The 19128-nt window shown below is 41.6% G+C and overlaps 1 protein-coding gene across 1 annotated transcript in view; it reads right to left on the reverse strand.

Annotated features, from left to right (window-relative positions):
• Positions 1-19128, reverse strand: part of lpcat4 (lysophosphatidylcholine acyltransferase 4) — a gene marked incomplete at both ends in the record, with an annotated part of 38839 nt that overhangs the window by 6136 nt on the left and 13575 nt on the right. Inside the window, 7 exons of the mRNA XM_080741683.1 lie at positions 1183-1308; positions 4696-4778; positions 10441-10495; positions 11340-11374; positions 14719-14777; positions 15855-15915; positions 18764-18876. Of these exons, the coding sequence (XP_080597809.1) occupies positions 1183-1308; positions 4696-4778; positions 10441-10495; positions 11340-11374; positions 14719-14777; positions 15855-15915; positions 18764-18876 (532 nt within the window). The remainder of the gene's footprint in view (positions 1-1182; positions 1309-4695; positions 4779-10440; positions 10496-11339; positions 11375-14718; positions 14778-15854; positions 15916-18763; positions 18877-19128) is intronic.

The raw sequence follows: 19128 nt of genomic DNA on the forward strand, positions 1-19128 counted from the left end.
AGCTCACAGCACGGCACCGAGTGTTGCGCTAGCTTGTATATCTGCTATTTTTGAAAAAAATCTTCTCTTGGCAAATCTTTGAAAAACCTTTTTTCACATCAAGGTGCATTCTAATTCATGGAATTTCTTAGATTTGTATTTCTTTGAAAATGTTTTGATGTAGGAAACAAGGGACCCATTGAATTGTGTCAGCGACCCACAAAATGGGTCCCAACTCAGTGTTTGGGAACCAGTGCTTTAGGCCTAGGCCAGACGGAGCTGGATATTTCATACATCCCTGTTTTTCAGATATCCTCATAGAAAAATATCTAGGTCCACATGACAAAGATATCTAGGTCTAAAATAGTCTGAGTCCCCAGACCTCCACTATAGGGGTACAAGCACACACACAGTAAAGTCTTCAGAGATATCCGGGTTCCATGTCTACACGGATCCAGTGAATCGGATATTTTTCAATGTCTCCACTTATTTATGCGGTTTAAAAAATATCCAGCTTCGCGGCCAAAATATCTAGCTTTGTGTGGCTGCAAGCCCCAACCGCACAAAAAAATGTCTAGCAAATGTCTAGCTTCAGAAATATCCAGCTCTGTGTAGCTGGCACCTAAGATGGACAATTCTTTTTTGTTAGTTTTTTGCTGGAGAGTGGTCAGATCCAGCGTTAGGACAAAGTAACAGTGGCATGGCTCTCCTCACCCCGCCTTGTGCAGCAGTGACAGAGTGGAATATATATCGTCGTTGTCAGGTGGAAACCTTGTACCACCAAGTTTCAAATTTGTATGTTCTTTCGCAAAGTAAAGCCCTGCTTCATCAGACAAGGCCTTCGCACAAAAGTAGTGAAAACAGCCGATCTACAAGCACACAACGCCTCGCGGTGCGAGGCGTTGTGTGCTTGTAGATCTGCTGTTTTCACTCGTTTAAATCATTTTTAAAATGATAAATGCCAAACGAACGGTTTTGGACATACAAGGTTTTCATCGGACAACGACAATATATAATATATTATTCATGAAAATGTAGGAAACAAGGGACCCATAGAAATGTGTCCGCAACACACAAATGCGTCCCAACTCAGTGTTGGTTAACCAGTACTTTAGATGGACAATTGTTTTTCTGTTAGTTTTTTGCTGGAGAGTGCTCCGATCCAGCGTTAGGACAAAGTAACAGTGGCATGGCTCTCCTCACCCCGCCTTGTGCAGCAGTGACAGGGCTTTCCTGGCCGGAGGGTCCAGGGGCAGAGAGAGGCCTCCCACTTTGCACACAGGAATCCGGCCTTCCATCACATAGTCGGTGGCCGGGATCCCCAGGGCCCTGTGGAGAGCAGCACAAGAACAAGACATAAGCTGGAGCAAGGGGTAGGCAACCTCAGGGCCGATGCACACTCCACTTTTAGAGACAAATTTATTTCGGTTCGGTTCGGGGAGTCACAAAATCTCGGCAGCACCAAACAGACGAATTAATGGCGGTACCCAAGTCTAATGATCATTGCAACCTAATGTGAAATGACGTATCGTCACTGTCGGGCAGAAACCTTGTATCTCCAAGTTTCAAATTTGTACATTTTTTCGCAAAGGAAAGCCACTGCTTCACCATACAAGGCTGTTGCACAAAAGTAGTGAAAATAGCAGATCTACAAGCACACAACGCCTCGCGGTGCGAGGCGTTGTGTGCTTGTAGATCGGCTGGTTTCACTAGTTTAAATCATGTTAAAATTGATAAATACAAACCAAAAGGTTTTGGACATACAAGGTTTCCACCCGACAACGACGATATTCATTAACTAATTATATCTTTTTATTTTTTAAGGAGGAGAAAAATGCAAATAAAGGTTGGATCGGTTGTGGCGTCATAACACAATTAAACATCATGTTTATATGGAACACTGGCTATCAGGAAATCTTGGCACTTCATGATAAAAAGGTTGCAGACCCCTGAGCTGACGAAATGATGCACTGATGGCCCGAGCGAAATAATTGTTTTACAGAAACGTTAAATCCCCACTGCCAATTCCACTCTGAGCAGGGCATGGATTTCACGGACGCCAAGGCCTCAGTTTGGCCTATTTCGCGAAATAAACATCTCTATTTAGTATGTATTTTATACTATGTGTTAAAAGGAAAATCATTGTTTTATTGGATGGACGTGCTTAAACAATAATTGATGACATTATGTGTGTACGTTCTCAGTAACATACAAATGGATACATTAATACAGTGTTTCTCAACTTTTTTCTGCATGGGCACACTTTTCATGTCCCAAGAATCCATGGGCACACCAACATAATATGCGGGTGTAAATATCGTCACTTTCGGGAAGAAATCTTGTATCTCCAAGTTTCAAATTTGTACGTTTCTTCGCAAAGTAAAGCCCTGCTTCATCATACAAGGCTGTCGCACAACAGTAGTGAAAACAGCAGATCTACAAGCACACAACGCCTCGCACCGCGAGGGGTCACACCAACGGTCCTCAGGCACAGTGGTTGAGAAACAACACTGCATTAATACAATTAAGAAAAGATTGCACAATGAATAATAATAATAATAATAAATGAATGGGTAAGTAGGTCAGAGAGCCTTATCGTTGATATCATCCAGAGCGTGGGAGTCTATCCCCGTTTCACACTATGCTGTGCTCAACTATTTTTGGAAAGCCATGAATCACAGAGTGACTTATCAGTGAGACAAAATCTGGAGGATGTTCCATTTATGAAAGCAACCTTTTTTTCAACACTATCTTCGTCAAATCCATTGTACAATGAGTCGCGATGAGACACATCTTGAGCTTGTAGATCTGCTGTCTTTGGGTTCATAGGTCAATGGTCACCAGTCACAATGATTCCTTAAATCGCCAAAATCGATTATTTTGCGTAACCGTCATAATCGTTTCCAAAGTGAAACATTTCCCTACATTTCTAAACCTTTAAAAAAGTCGCTACTTTTGCGACATACTCTTGAACGACAAAGTCCTTTACAAAAAAGAAACAGCATGTTATGGCAACATGGGATGATGTCACATGCTCTCAACAAGGTTTGTTTTGAAATATTGAGAGAAACGCTTACAGTATGGAAAAGATGTAAACAATGTCAGCGTTCCAGATTCCACACAGCCATGTTGTAAGAGTTCATTCATAACGAGGGTTCATAACCCTGACCCTAAGCTTTGTTATGAAATCAACTTTTACAACATGGGTTTGGTTTTGAAATATCGTGAGAAACAGTTACAGCCTGCAAACAATGTAAACAATGTCAGCGTTCCAGATGCTCACGTCTGGAAGCATTTCTACACAGCCATGTTGTAAGAGGTCATTTCAAAACAAGGCTTACACCTCATCCGCACTGCACGCGAGCGAGCGAGGGACGCGATGTCCCGCAAAATACTGTCCGCATATGGAGCGTCGGCCATTGTGTTGCGACGTAGCCTGAACCAATCAAATACATACGAGCGAAAAACAGCAGGGGTGGACGACGTCGCGGCAAAACGTGTTGTCGCTTGCGGTAGGTCAAGACGACCTGATTGAAACAAATGTATTTTAATGAGATTTCATCGCTCGTGTCGCATCGCGGGCAGTGCAGATGAGCTGTTAGGGTTAGGGTTAAAAACCCTGCTTTATAAGATTATTCCTGGCACTGCTATGCCGTTATTAACATGATTTCATGATATTTTTGTTGACGATTAATAATCATACAAATAATTTGCGATTAATTGATTTAATTATGTTTTTTCCATTGAGCATTGGAACATACAGTATTTCTGTTTGGCTTTCAGGCTTTGTCAAATCAAAGGTTGCAGAGGGCAGATATGACTGACAAAGAAATGCAGAAATAGATACATCTACAAGCTCACAACACAACACGTAATCTCTTTGTACATTTAAGTTACGGTATTTGTCATAATCTGCTTTGTGCAATCTTTGTTCATGAAACTGAAAAGCCAAACAGAAATCAGTGGTGGAAAGTACTAAATGTCTTTACTTAAGTAAATGTATCAATATTGCAATGTAGAAATACTCTGTTACAAGTGGAAGTCTATTTTTCAAAATGTACTTGAGTAAAAGTACAAAGTTATCTGCATCAAAATATACTTAAAGTACCAAAAGTAAAAGTACTCATTGTGCAGAATGTTGCATTTAACAAGCTCAAAATATGTCGCATCGCGATGCATTGTGAGCTTGTAGATCTGCTATTTTCAAATGGACGAATATATAAATGGCTGAAGTGGTTAGAGTGTTTTGTAAAAATCAATCGTGTTTTTCGATAACATTTTTCATTGATTTCTATACATTTCTATAAAAGAGGGAAATGAAAATTATTATATACAATAAAACATTATACAAATGAAATGAACAAAGTTATCGAAACACGGCCTGCTCACGTATTCGGAGGGTGTCAGGAGTCACCAGAAAAAAGGACAGGTGTTTTAATTGAATCTATCATGGTTAAAATGGAGTTTGAAGTTATAATGTTTGTATAGGAATGTCCTGGAAGGGGGAAATGGGGGGAAATAAATATCAAATATCTAAATACTGAATGAAGAAATTAAAAAACTGTCCTGGGTGTTCCCAAAAAGGAAATATCCCCCTAATTGAAATGCAGCTTTCATGTTCAAATGTTCAATGCCAAAACCACAATTAAAATAGCAATTATTGGTGTGACAATGAATCAACCATAATGTCATGATGGTGACAGGCGTGGTCCTTACTTGGCCATGAGCTTCTGGACGTTGTCTGCATACAGGTTAGGGTCGTCCTTCTCTTCCTGCGATGGCGTGTAGACAGGCAGGTACTGGGAGCACAGAAACACAACACAATTATTACACAAAAATTCGGCATTGGTCAGGTCACATACACAAACTTTAGAAGGCAATCATAGCCAATCAGGAGGGAGTATGGGAAATGGGACAGATCCATGTTGATGACATGACTTTAGAGATACTGTGTACCACTTTGTGTGATTTTAGGCCAAAACCTGTAGGAGCAGTGTCCAAAAATGTGTTTAGCAAAAATTGGCCTGATGATGGCGCTAGAAGAGGGCCATGTGAGAAATGAGGGGTGGAGGTTGTGATTTGCCATCCAAGGAGTGTGTGTGCAAAGTTTAGCATGGATAGGGGCAACGGTGGCGGAGCTATGAGTAGGGCAAAAGTGTCACATGACAGACAGACTGACGGATGGATGGACGGACGGACGGACGGACGGACGGACGGACGGACAGCCGCTGGAGGTTTTGATAGTAACTGCGACCGCAAGGTCGCAATTAATAGGGAGATACAAGATTCCTGCCCAGCCTCAGGCAACATGGGGTGATGTCACCGGCTTGGAATTGTGAGCCTTCCATCTGCTCTCACAAAGGTTTGTTTTGAAGGGAGAAACATTACAGTATGAAAACAATGTCAGCATTCCAGATTGTCACATGTCTGCAGAAGTATTTCTACGGAGCCGTGTTCTAAGAGTTAATTTCAAAACAAGATAGCTACCATTGAAAAAAAAGAAAAGTCTGGTATTGTAAACATATTCCTGGAACCGCTGCTGTGCTCATGAATCACGAGTGATGGTTTGAACTTTTGCTAACATTCTGCTTCTGATAGAGATGTTGTTTGAGGAGGCTATTGTTTCTCATGTGTGCAGTGTTCCTGCACACACAACCTTGGACAACCTTGTATGTCCAAAACAGGCCTGGAATTTTGTCATTTTAGGGGCAAGGCCACTTGGCCTGTGGTGTTGTCCATTTTTTTGAAGGCACAAAGGTCAAATGCCAGGGCAGGAAGACCATCAAATAAAACACGATTTTAGTCCATTGAAATAATTAATTGAATTCAAGGGTTAACAATGATTTTGAATGTAATACGCATGTAGGCTATCTGCTGTGAAATAAATACATTCGTAGGCCTATTTACAGCCCTGTACAAATCAAATATACCGAATTGGTTTAAAATGGGGACAAAAGACACTGTGTACTGTCAAGAAAGAGACACTGGTGTCTACATATTGATAAGACAGAGACAGAGGAGAAAGTAGTACAGTCAGCCACTGGGGCATTAAGGCCACTGTGGCCTCAGGTCATGCCATTTTTTTGGAGGGGCACAAGGCCAAACTGAGGGGCAACGACGGCCATGGCCTTCATGGCCTCCCTGAAATTCCTGCCCTGGTCCAAAACATAGGCTCTTTTTGTTATTTTGAAAACAGACGATCTGCAATCACACAACGCCTCACGGTGCGAGGCGTTGTGTGCTTGTAGATCTGCTGTTTTCACAAGTTTTGTGCCACAGTCTTCTATGATGAATCAGGGCTTTACCTTACGAAGAAACATACACATTTAAGAACTTGGAGATACAAGGTTTCTGCCCGACAGTGACGATATGGCAGATCGAATCCATCCACTTATCTCAGGGCTTTTCAAAGTCTGTGGCGATTAAGCCAAGAGTCAGACAACCAGTGGTGGAAAGTAACTAAGTAGTAACTAAGTACTGGACTTAAGTACTATTTGAAGGTACTGTATTTGTGCTTTATTTAATACTTTTACTTCTACTCCACTACATCTCGGATCCAAATATTGTACTTTTACTCCACTACAGTACATTTATTTGAGCACTTTAGTTACTAGTGTTCTTTGCAGATTTTGATTATTATTACAAAAACAAAATATACATTAACTACTAACCGATCTACAAGCTCACAATGGGTATCAATGTGACACATAGAGCTGATATTTTAAGATTTGTATACATTTGAAAACTTGAAATGGGATAATCTGCATAATGAGTTATTTTATTTTCGGTACTTTAAAGCTATACTGTGTAAGATGCTCAACTAGTGGTCAGTAGCCCTATAGCAAACCGCGGTCGCGTTCGCGTCTTTCGCCCGTTTTTCGTACCTTCACACCCCCGCGTCTGCCTCCACAACGCCGAGAGCTATCTTTAGAGGGGTCCCTGGTTCCTGTGCGTTCAGGCATTCCGGAGAAACGGACTACTTCACCCTGCCTGGTAGGCGAGATTACCTTTTGAGTAAAGAGACACACGGGCGACTACAAATATGGCGACCCCACTTCAAGATGCGCTGTGATTGGCCGGTAGTGTACCATGTGTGCATGATCGGCGATGTGATTGGGCAACGTATACACAACGTATACAGATGATGCAGATTACGTCATTTTGGCGCGAAATCCGGTCCACGGCCAGGATCATAGAAAACATATAAAGAGAAGGCTTCAGAAGCTGAAAATAACGGAGTGGGTGTTCTAAAACTTTAGCGATTTAACAGTTAGGACAATTTTAAGATTTGTTTTATAAAAAAAGTTACATGGTACAACTTTAAGAACATTTTGATGCCAATACTTTTGTACTTTTTGTACTCAAGTACATTTTTTATTCTAAACTTCTACTTTTACTTAAAGGAGTAGTTCACCCCCAAAATGACTTTTTTTCTATTGATTAGTCAAGCCATGGAGAGTTCAATAATATTTTGTATTTGTCGTATTCCTAAAACGATAATTTGATTATAGTAATTCTAGCCCCATTGATTCCAGATGGGGACCCAAATCGATTCGGGTCCCCATCCGGAATGAATGGGGGTACATTTATTGTAATCACATTTTTGTCTTAGGAATGCGACAAAAACCCAAACATATTATTGAACTCAAGTCTCCATGGCGTGACTAATCAATAGAAAAAAAGTCATTTTAGGGGTGAACTACTCCTTTAAATAAAACATTTGAGCAGACAACTCCCTCCCCCTCAATTGACATTGGCTGTTAGGTTACTATCTTAGTAGCCAATGACGACAGTCTCTATTTACTAAGTTGTAAATAGAGACCTGATTGTCATGTCTTAAATGGGCAACATGCCCGAAACAATGCTACAATAACCACTCACAAGCAGGAAGCTACAGGTCAGAATCAAGTCAACAACGCCGGTCCAAAGATATCACACGGAAAATCCAGATAACAATTAATGTCACTCCTTTTTTGATTCCTGTTTTAGCTTCCTCGATGCTTGAAAGCAGTGTTGATTTCAACTAAAACTATGACGAAAAATGTTTGTCGACTGTATTTTTTTCACTGACGAAAATGAAATAAAAACAAAATAAAAACTAAGCTGTGATGACTAACTAAGACTAAATATATTGACAATTTCGTCAACAAAATAAAAACTAGACTAAAACGTTAGGGAGTGACTAGTGGAGAAGAGATTCATTTTATGTTTGGTTGCTCTCAGGTGTTGCGTAATGAAAATAGCCGATCTACAAGCTCACAACACGTCGCGCTGCGACGCGTTGTGAGCTTGTAGATCTGCTATTTTCAGCACACAACCAAGTGTGAAATCAGTCATTACGATGCCATCTAGGCCTGCCAAAATACATTTCGGTTGACTAAATCAACTGTAGATTTAGTCGTCTAAAATCTTATGATATTTAGTCGACTAAAACTAAAACTTTTCAGGTGACTAAGTTATGACTAAAACTAAATGGCATTTTATTCAAAAGACTATGACTAAAACTAAATCAAAATTTACTGTCAAAAACAACACTGCTTCAAAGGCCCATCTGTGCCAGTCAGAGTGTGTGTGAGAGAGAGAGAGAGAGAGAGAGGGAGAGAGACGGGGAGGAAAGAAGCGCCAGGCAGGGGTGTCACACCAAATTCTGGGCCCTGGGTACAAGGATTCACTGCGGACCCCCCATGATTGTTCTTCGTAGGGGGAGGGGGTTTAACCCATGTAGACTGGGAACGCATTATTTTGTGCTTTAACTAGCACATAGCAGATACAAGCTCACAGCACGGCACCGAGTGCCGCGCTGCGAGCTTGAAAATCTGCTATTTTAGAAAAATCGTGAAAAGTCTTTGAATATTTCAAATCCTTCTAAGGTTTTTTGAAAAACCTATGTTTCTATGTCAGTGCTCAAACCTTTTCATGTGAAGGACCCCCAAAATGATAGGTATGTATTTGGCCACGGACCCGCATCTCAAAACATTTAGTTCCAGGGACCCCCTCAGAAGCAAAATGTTCGCTTGAAAAATACATATGCCTATATTCAAAGATTTGCACACATGCTCACGACTTTTCAAAAATAGCAGATCTACAAGCTCGCAGCGCGGCACTCGGTGCCGCGCTGTGATAGATCTGCTATTTTTCAATAGTTATAAAATAATAGTATAGTAATAATAGTATAAAATAATGAAGGCCCCTCCACCTTGGGCCCCAGTAACTCAGTCCCCCCCCCCTTGTGAGTACCAAAAGTTGGTTCAGCCACTTTCAAGAAGTGTTGAACCATTGCCAAAGCTTACACACCCATGCATGCCTTTACAGATAACAGTACCAGTAAGACTCCCTAATCGGGAGATAAGCGACCGCCAGGTCCCAATGTATGTCGTCTGCAAAAAGCAACCTCATGGTGGCGCTAGAAGAGGGGCAATGTGAGAAATCAGGGGCGGAGGTTGTGGTTTGCCAGCCAAGGAGTGTGTGTGTGCAATGGAAACCCAATGTAAGAAGTGCTCCTCATTTCACTAGTTGTATTGTTCATTGTGGATTTACGTTAATGTCTGCTTTAGAAAAAATAACAAAGATCATCAATATTATTGTAGCAAAGGTTGCAACCGATGTTGTGCGAATCTACATGCGGTCATACATACCGGTAGTAACTTTGTGACTTCTGATCTATTTAATATCTATATATCTACATCAAGTATACATCTTACATACCCAGCCTATGTTTGCCCTGGGTGGGGAGGGCGGTCATAAAGTGACTGAGAAGGTGATAAGTGATATCATTCAGCACAATCTGAAATGCCACCACGCCAAGTGTCACCACGAGTGACCTCCCTGCAAAATCCCATCGTCTCCAGACTAAACAAGGCTATGGGAATGGGATAAACCAGGGCTTCCCAAACTTTTTCTATGCCAAGGACCCCTGATAGGCATAACCTCTGGCTGCAGACCCTCCTACTGGGAAAAGGCTTTAACCATAAAAAATAGCAGATATACAAGCTGTGAGCTTGTAGAGCTGCTATTTTTTTGGGAAAAATCATGACAATTTGTGCAAGTCTTTGAATATTTTTGACCCGATTCTAAAATCGTCTTCTAAATCCTTCTTCTAAATCAGTGGTTCTCAAACCTTTTATGTCAACAGACCATCAGAATTACAAGTATTTTGCCGCAGACCGCCATCTCAAAATATTTTGTTTCAGGAACCCCCCAGAAGCAAATATTTGAGTTACAAATGTTCGCTTTTAAAAAGATATATTCAAAGATTTGCACAAAAAGAAAATCACAATTAAAAAAAAAATAGCAGATCTACAAGCTTGCAGTGCGGCACTCTGTGCCGCACTGTGAGCCTGTATATCTGCTATTTTTCAATAGCTAAAGTATAAATGAATTACAGGCTTAATGGTTTAACGCAGATATTATAGGGTACAGGCAGACACACACACAGACACACGATTGAGTCTAGCGTCTTACCTCGACAGTGATGTTGGTGTAGAGCTGTGCACATGTGTACCACAACGACTCCAGCCTGATAGACAAAGACAAGCATTGTAAGAAGATCAGGGGTCTTCAACGTTTTCAGACCAAGGACCCCTTAGTTGAGAGAGAGATGGAGCAGGGACCCCCACAACCTGTTCATAGATTCCATATAGTTTCATCGTTTGACAGCACAATCATCAGTGTATTTTGGATTCATGTCAATTTGTGTTTTCAGATATGTAACCACTTGAACCGTCAATAATAACCGTGACCTTTCACTCTTATTCCTTAGTCTGCTCTTTTTTCCCCTCTACACCAAACCTCTTTGCCGAAAATAGCCGATCTGCGAGGCATTGTGAGCTTGTAGATCAGCTATTTTTGGCTAAAGTTCTCAGAATATGGACGTTAGGGTTCAAGTGGTTAATATAAAAAAGAAGAAAAAAGGTGTAGAGTAGACAGAGGTGTATTGGAGAGAGAGAGGGATGTGGCCGAGTGAGAGGAACTCACCATCACATAATTGTAAAGATCTGTGCACGTCTTTGAGTATTTCAAATCCTTCTAAGGTTTTTTGAAAAACCTATGTTTCTATACTATGTCAGTGGTGCTCAAACCTTTTCATGTGAAGGACCCCCAAAATGATATGTTTCCCATCTCAAAATATTTAGTTCCAGGGACCCCCCAGAAGCAAAATACGAGTTACAAGTACATATATTCAAAGATTTGCAGACATTTTCACGACTTTTCAAAAATAGCAGATCTACAAGCTCGCAGTGAGCTTGTAGATCTGCTATTTTTCAATAGCTAAAGTATAAAATAATGAAGGCCCCTCCACCTTGGGCCCTAGTAACTCAGTCCCACTTTCCCCCCCGTGTGACGCCCCTGGAGGAACTCACCATGTGGTTCCTTTGTAGGTCCAACGGATGGTATCCTGGGGGAGGGCGATAAAAAAAGACCATCATCAAATTATGAACACAAGAAAACAAGAAAAAATCACACCCGTGTGAAGTGGAGCTGTGTGTGTGTGTGTGTGTGTGTGTGTGTGTGTGTGTGTGTGTGTGTGTGTGTGTGTGTGTGTGTGTGTGTGGATCATGTGTACCGAATTTTGTGACATTTGAAGAAAATATGTAGGAAAAGGAGCAAAAAGTGTGTTTTGGAGAAAATTCAAGATGGCGGAAAATCTATCATGGCGCAAATGGGCGTGGCCTATATGGGGAGATGCGTCATGACCCAAGGAATCCAGGGAAAAAATATTTTTAATTTTCCGACCTACGGTTCAAGAGTTACAGGCCAAAACGTAAAGTGGGGTGTTATGGCGCCACCATGCGGCCAAATGACACAATTATTTTTTATTTAATCCTTGAAATCATTATGAACCTCCTCTCCAAGTCTTGAAACTCTAGCCCCTATGGTTTGCGAGAGACAAATAATTGAATGTGAGTTTTTGCGATTCCCATTATAAGTCAATGGGGAAAATTAATTCACTAATAAATTAATATCAATTAAACTATAGAACCTTTCTCTTAGAAAAGTAATAGCCCACGATTCCCGAGTAAGCCGGTCGATTTGACATATGGCGCGAGTGTGTGGTGGCAAAACTGTGGGACTAGTGGCGTGCCGAAGTTTAGGAAGTTCAGGCTACATACACACACACACACACACACACAGACAGACAGACCCACACAGCCACGTATAGGGAGCCTGTGCTTCACACAGCTCCAAAAAGCACAAATCATTAGGGATGGAGCTTGAAACCAGAGCCTGGCTGTGACCAACCGTTATGTTTGGTTTAGCGCTCGGGTGTTCGCTCTCTGAACGCGTTGTGAGCTTTTAGATTGGCTATTTTCAGGACGCAACCAAGTTTAACATCTGCCATTGTGGTGCCATCAAGGCCTGCCGAAATACAGTTTTGTCGACTAAAACCAGACTAAAACTTAAACATTTCAGAGTGACAAAATCTGACTAAAACTAAAAGAAATGTCATTCTGGGGTGTCCGCTGGCCTACTGGTCTGGGCGCATACCACTTAGGAACTGCCACATAGGCATGGATGCCTGGCGGCTGCGCCGGTTCGATTCCCGATCCAGATGACCTTTGCCGCACGTCTCTCCCCCCATTTCCTGTCAGTCTACTGTCCTATCAATAAAGGCATAAAAGCCCCAAAAAAAAAAGAAATGTCATTCAAAAGACTATGACTAAACTAAATCAACATGGACTGTCAAAATTAACACTGAGGTAGGGCTGATCTGAAATTTCTTCACAAACCTACCCTTCACACATACTTTTCTACACTCCCTGAACAAACAGGCACACAGGAGTAAAGTATGAAAATGATAGCTTGGACAAACATTGACGAGGGAGAGCAAATACAGTACAGCCACAAGATGTTAAATATAGGGGCGACTGAGGTGGGGAAATTAATAATTAACCGGCAATAATATTCAGCCAAATAAAACGTAACTGTAAAACAGATGGATTTTGTCGTTGTCGGGTGGAAACCTCGTTTCTCCAATTTTCAAATTTGTACGTTCTTTCGCAAAGTAAAGCCCTGTTTCAACATACAAGGCCGTCGCACAAAAGTAGTGAAAACAGCAGATCTACAAGCATCATTTTTAAAGTGATAAATACAAAACAAACGGTTTTGGACATGGTTTCCACCCGACAACAACAAAATACAACTCATGAAATTGCCCACTGGCTTGTCACTTGTCATGATCTGAAATGGCAAAAATGGAGTAGCAGCAGAGCTATAGACGGGTTTCTTGTTTACAAACACTGAGACTAAATGCACAGCTGACTGTATCATGTAATCAATTCCGTCCAATCCCCAAACCTGTTGTTTTGGGGAGCGCTGGTTTCATTGGCTAATTTTGGTACGGACCCTGCGCACGCATCTAGTTTTATCAGTGTAACGTGGACCAGAAACCCGTCTATAGAGAGATCTCTCTCTCTATAGCGCGCAATGAGGGCCTCTCCAACTCTTTTTCCCGGGCTGAATCAGGGGCCCAGCATGTCCCTGTTAACCAGCCATATTCAACCAAATAAAACGTAACAGTAAAACGGATGAATTTGCTTGTATGCATGTGTGTTTCATTAATTAGAATGTATTTTAGCATAAAAATTGTCACAACTTTGTGTTGATTTCATGATTTGAAAGTTATTGCAAGTGTACGTTATTTAAAAAAAAAAAAAATTTCTCAATGTTATTCATCTTCAGCCAAATCCCATTTGTTTGAATGTGTTTATTTACTAAAAAAGTGTCTTTCACTGTGCAATTTAAGACAACAGGGATACCATTTTGGATGATCAATTCTTTATCTACGGAGCAGGAGGTTTGGCCTCATACTGTAGATGGAAAAAGTTTTCTGTGTGAGTGTCCGTTACAAAATGATTGCCTAAAGGTCCAAATTTAAATACCGTCATTCTTAGCTTGCGGCCCTTGGAATTTTGGTATTTTGCTGAGTGGCCCCTGAGCCATCCTAAGTTGAGTAGCCCTTTAGTGTAATTCTGCTTTAACAACATTCATCCCAGTGTCCCTGTTTTACAGGTCTCGTCATTACTGGCAAAACATTTTAAACAAATAATTGAAATGGGTCTTAAGCGGCTAAAGGGACATTTTTGTCATTTTATCGTCTACCCAGGCTTTTGTGAACACCCCAGACAGTTTTCAAGTTGCTACATCCAGTATTTAGATATTTGATATTCATTGTATCAGTCTCCAGAACCAAGGATGGGTGTGTATTGAAGCAATAAGCCACAAGAGGCATGTGGTTACCTGGTATTTTATAACGTCTGAGAAGCGTATTGAGACACGAGAAGAAGCTGAGTGTCTCCAACCCTCTCAGCCGTTATAAAATACAGGTAACCACATGCCTCGCGTGGCTTATTGCTTTTCCAAAACGGTTACAAGATGGCAACATGAAAAAATCATAGACATGTACCAATTAAAACTGTTCTATTTCACTAACAATTCACTACAAGGTCTGCAAGAAAGTAGTTCCCAGCTTTTTTTGCCAACAACACAGGTGCAGATAATTGGTGCAAAATGTGGAACACTGTCGAAAGAAATAACGCACCTGGGTTTGATATAAACTGATTCAACGTGTGGATTATAGTCTCATATACCACAGCAATTAAAGGGAAAACCAGCCAATCCGAATCAAGGAATGGAACCAGCCGTTTTAGAAAGATGAATCTAACATCAAATGAATATCAAATATCAAGTGTCCCTAGTCTCAGAAGAAGCTTGTTGTGATCAATAAGCTCACGCCCTCACCAGTTTATTAGGGTAGTGCAGGAGAACAGGCTGGACGGGAACGCCGGCAAGAAAGGCACCTGGACAAGGACAAAAGAATGGAGACAGGCAGGGTGAGGTGTCACCATCGCTATGCCTCGAGGGCTATTAATAAACAGCACCCACGTTGGAAGTGAACCATATGGGGCAAACGTTTAGGTTTGGAGAGACGCATGCGGACATGTCGATGGCGGTTATCATAACGGCAACTGGACACTTTCCCAGAGACAGAGAGGAGGGGGCAGAAATGGAACACATGAGGAAGATAAAGCTAAAGAACACCCTGCTCAAATGCAGACGAGGGAAATAAATCAAACAGTGTGCGGTCGGTCACGCCCTTCCAGAAGCTACCGAGCAAAAGCATGCCAGTCATTTCTAAGAGATTTAAACCAGAAGCGGAGCTTGGCTCGTGTGCGAAGTCACATGACGTACAGTGGATCACTGTTTCCCAAACAGTGAGCACCGAGCTCGTATGGGTGCTTGTCAGTGGTGGGAAAAGTACATATTTTACTTAAGTAAAAGTATCAATACGGCTGCACCCACACCAAAATACCTATGAGGGTGGATTCCCCATTCCGCCAATGCATTTCAATGGGAATGGAGCGGTTTCATGCCAGCAAAAAAACGCTCCATTCTCATTGAAATGCATTGGCGGAATGGAGAATCCACTCTCATAGGTACTTTGGTGTGGGTGCAGTCTACTGCAATATAGAAAGACTCTGTTACAAGCTGAAGTCGGGAATTCACGTGATTAAAAGTATGAAAGTGTTGGCATCAAAATGTACTCAAAATACCAAAAGTAAAAGTACAAATTGTTTGATCTACAGATCAGCTATTTTCAAATAGCCAAGGTATAAAATAGGGCTTAAGTGGTTTATGTATGTTTTATAATATTATAATGTATATCTGCAAAATAACTAGTAACTAAAATGTTCAAATAATTGTAGTGGAGTAAAAGTACAATATTAGGATCCGAGATGTAGCGGAGTAGAAGTAAAGGAAATTGGAAATACTCAAGTAAAGTACAGTAGGTAAGTGTGTGTGTGTGTGTGTGTGCGTGCGTGCGTGCGTGCGTGCGTGCGTGCGTGCGTGTGTGTGTGTGTGCGTGTCTGCCTTACCTGGCTTGAATTTAATCAAACTTCTCCCATTGGTGGTTGTGCCCTCAGGAAACATCAACATCTACACACAAACAGATGGATTGATAAGACAGCGAGAGGGAGAGATATGTTGACTGATGTAAATATAGATATGTCACAAGATTAACAGGAGAGATTTAAGGCAGTCAACCTTTTCAGGCCGCGACCCCCAAAATAATCATATTTCAACTGGGGACCCCCCACCCTGACAAGCACTTGGAGTTGTAGGAGCTGGCATTAGTTTGACTCGAACTGTTCCATTGTGAAAATAGCAGATCTACATGCTCACATCGCCTCGCAACGCGAGGCGATGTGAGCCTTCAGATCGGCTATTTTCACAATTTCTGCCTCTAATATTTGACAATTTGACCAGAGGTACAAAAAATGTATTTAAAGTCCTTAAATTGTCACTTTAGAAATGTGCAGATACCCTTATACTGTATGTTGGTCTGTTTACTGTTGAGTGATAAAACAATGTTAACATTTAGCAAAACATATGGGGACCCCTCAAAATAATGTGGGGACCCACAGGTTGAGAACCACTGAAAATGACATAATCTACCTATTTAACTACACCCCATGGAGACTTAAATTCATGGATACCTTTTTAGTTTTTGTCGCATTCTTAAGCTAATAATTTGTTGACAATAATAATAATGATAAAGCTCTTCATGTATCCGGTAGGAGACAGAAAGAAGACTTTTTATGTCTCCTACCAGATAGAACCACATTCATCAGATAACTGATGAAGGTTGTTTGTGAAAGGCACAGACAGTATGCAGGATCTCCTTTTCTTCTTTTTTTTTTTACGTTGCACTGGTTGCCTGCTCCGATGCACCTGTCCCTATAGGCATGCAAAAGGACTTTTCTCGATAGTTTCCCCCGCAAACCATCCGCCATCACTGACAAAACTTGGACTAGGGATGGGATGATAATCGCTATTATCGTTTATTGTGATAAAAAGCACTCACAATAATCGTATCGTGGAGATTTAATTTATCGTGAAATCGTCCTCCGTCATGCACTGGGATCAATTCACCTTTTATTTGCTGAGCTGCATATCCGGTACCACTTAAACCCTCTATAATTGGTAAAACTGACCTGTAAATAACGTACTTGATACAGTTTTTTTTTTACTCTGTACCAAATCTATTTGCGAAAAAATAGCCAATCTACAAGCTCACCACAAGCTCACCACAAGCTCACCATGCGACGCGTGGTGAGCTTGTAGATTGCCTATTCTTTGGCAAATGTTCCGCCCCAGGATAATGGATGTGTGGGATATTTTGATTATCGCGATAATATCGTAAATCGCGATTTCTTTGGTCACAATAATCGCGATATGAAATTTTCATATCGTCCCATTCCCTATTGGGGATATTTTGATCATCTCGATAATATCCTAAATCGCAATTTTATGTTCATAATGGTCCCATCCCTAATGTGGACCTCCATAATGTTACCTGGGACTAGGGCTGTCACGATATGACATTTTACATGACGATTAATTGTCACTCAAATAATTGGCGATTAACGATTTAATTGTGTATTTGTTGTTGATAATTACATTTCTGTTTGGCTTTTAGGCTTTGAAGTTGCATATGGTAGATATGACACATAACCTAAATATACGGGGTCATGCTCAAGCTCCCTCAGCCCTATGTTCCCTCAGCCCTATGTTCCCTCAGCCCTATGTTCCCTCACTCCCTAACAATTTATTATACCCTATGTTCCCTCAACCCTATGTTTCCCCCAGCCCTATGTTCCCTCAATTCCAAAATAGACCCTATGTTCCCTTAGCCCTGTGTTCCCTCAACCCAAAAATAGAACCTATGTTCCCTCAGCCCTATGTTCCCTCAGCCCAAAATAGACGGTGCCATGGCATTGGTCCGACATCTCATTGTTCCGATGTCCCATTAAGGGCGTCTTACTGGGCAAGGTCACGCCATCTGTCTTGGCCACCAGTCTTGGCCATATATGGATTCTGTTGGTGTGGTTCCCCTAACAGGGCATCATCTGGGAATACCCATATGTGAACTTTTAATTTATGTTATCCTTTATTAATATATATCGGACCAGTTACCCATATATGGAGATCCCTGTTACCCATGCATTCACAGATATGGCCTTAATAATGATGACACCAGGGATCTCCATATATGGGCATATAAAGAGTTAGCATTCTTCAGGTTAACATTCACCAGGTTAGCATTCACCAGCATCGGCAGGTCAGCATTCACAAGGTTAGTATTCGCCAGCATTCAAAAGGTTAGCATTCACCAGTGTCGGCAGGTCAGCATTCACCAGGTTAGTATTCACCAGGTTAGCATTCAACAGCGTCGGCAGGTTAGCATTCACCAGGTTAGCATTCACCAGCATCGGACGAATGGGGCGTCAGAACAATGAGACGTCGGAAACAATGCCATGGGGGACTGAGATTTTTGGTCTGAGGGAACATAGGGCTGAGGGAACATAGGGTCCTATTTTGGGATGAGGGAACATAGGGCTGAGGGAACATAGGGCTGAGGGAACATAAGGCTGAGGGAACATAAGGCTGAGGGAACATAGGGTTGAGGGAACATAGGGCTGAGGGAACATAAGGCTGAGGCCCTGAGGGAACATAGGGCTGAGGGAGCTTGAGCATGGACCCAAATATACAAATACATTACTGACATATTTGACTACTTAAAAAATAACAATGATAGTGGAAATAGCCGATCTACAAGCTCACAACGCGTCGCGATGCGACGCGTTGTGAGCTTGTAGATCTGCTATTTCAACTATTTCTGACATTTTTCAACATTCACGATTATGACGATTATGACAAAATAATTGTGATAATGTCAAATAATCACGATTAGACGATTATGTAATAATTGTGACAGCCCTACCTGGGGCCAGTAGCCGTTGGAGGTCAGCCTCTCCTTGATCTGGGTGACGGCCCTCTTCCTGGACTCTGGGTCTTTCCTGCTCACGATCACTGACTGGTTGTACTCCAGCAGAGCTGCGGGCAAACAAGCGTAACAATTATGCATACATGCAACCATTTAGGCTCCATTTAGCAGACGCTCTTAGCAAGAGCGACTTACAGATGTGCTGTTTCAATTCCTGAAAATTCCTGCAGGCATTTTTTTCTTTCCCTGTTTTGCCTTTCTCATTATTATGGTGAATGGAGCGTATTCTTGCAGAAACCCAAACGGCAAGAAACCACTCCATTCCCATTGAAAAGCAGAAACCTCCTTCCTCTTTCGAAGTC

Source organism: Nannobrachium achirus (assembly GCF_963921795.1).
Source record: "Nannobrachium achirus genome assembly, chromosome: 14".
Classification (NCBI taxonomy): Eukaryota; Metazoa; Chordata; class Actinopteri; order Myctophiformes; family Myctophidae; genus Nannobrachium; species Nannobrachium achirus.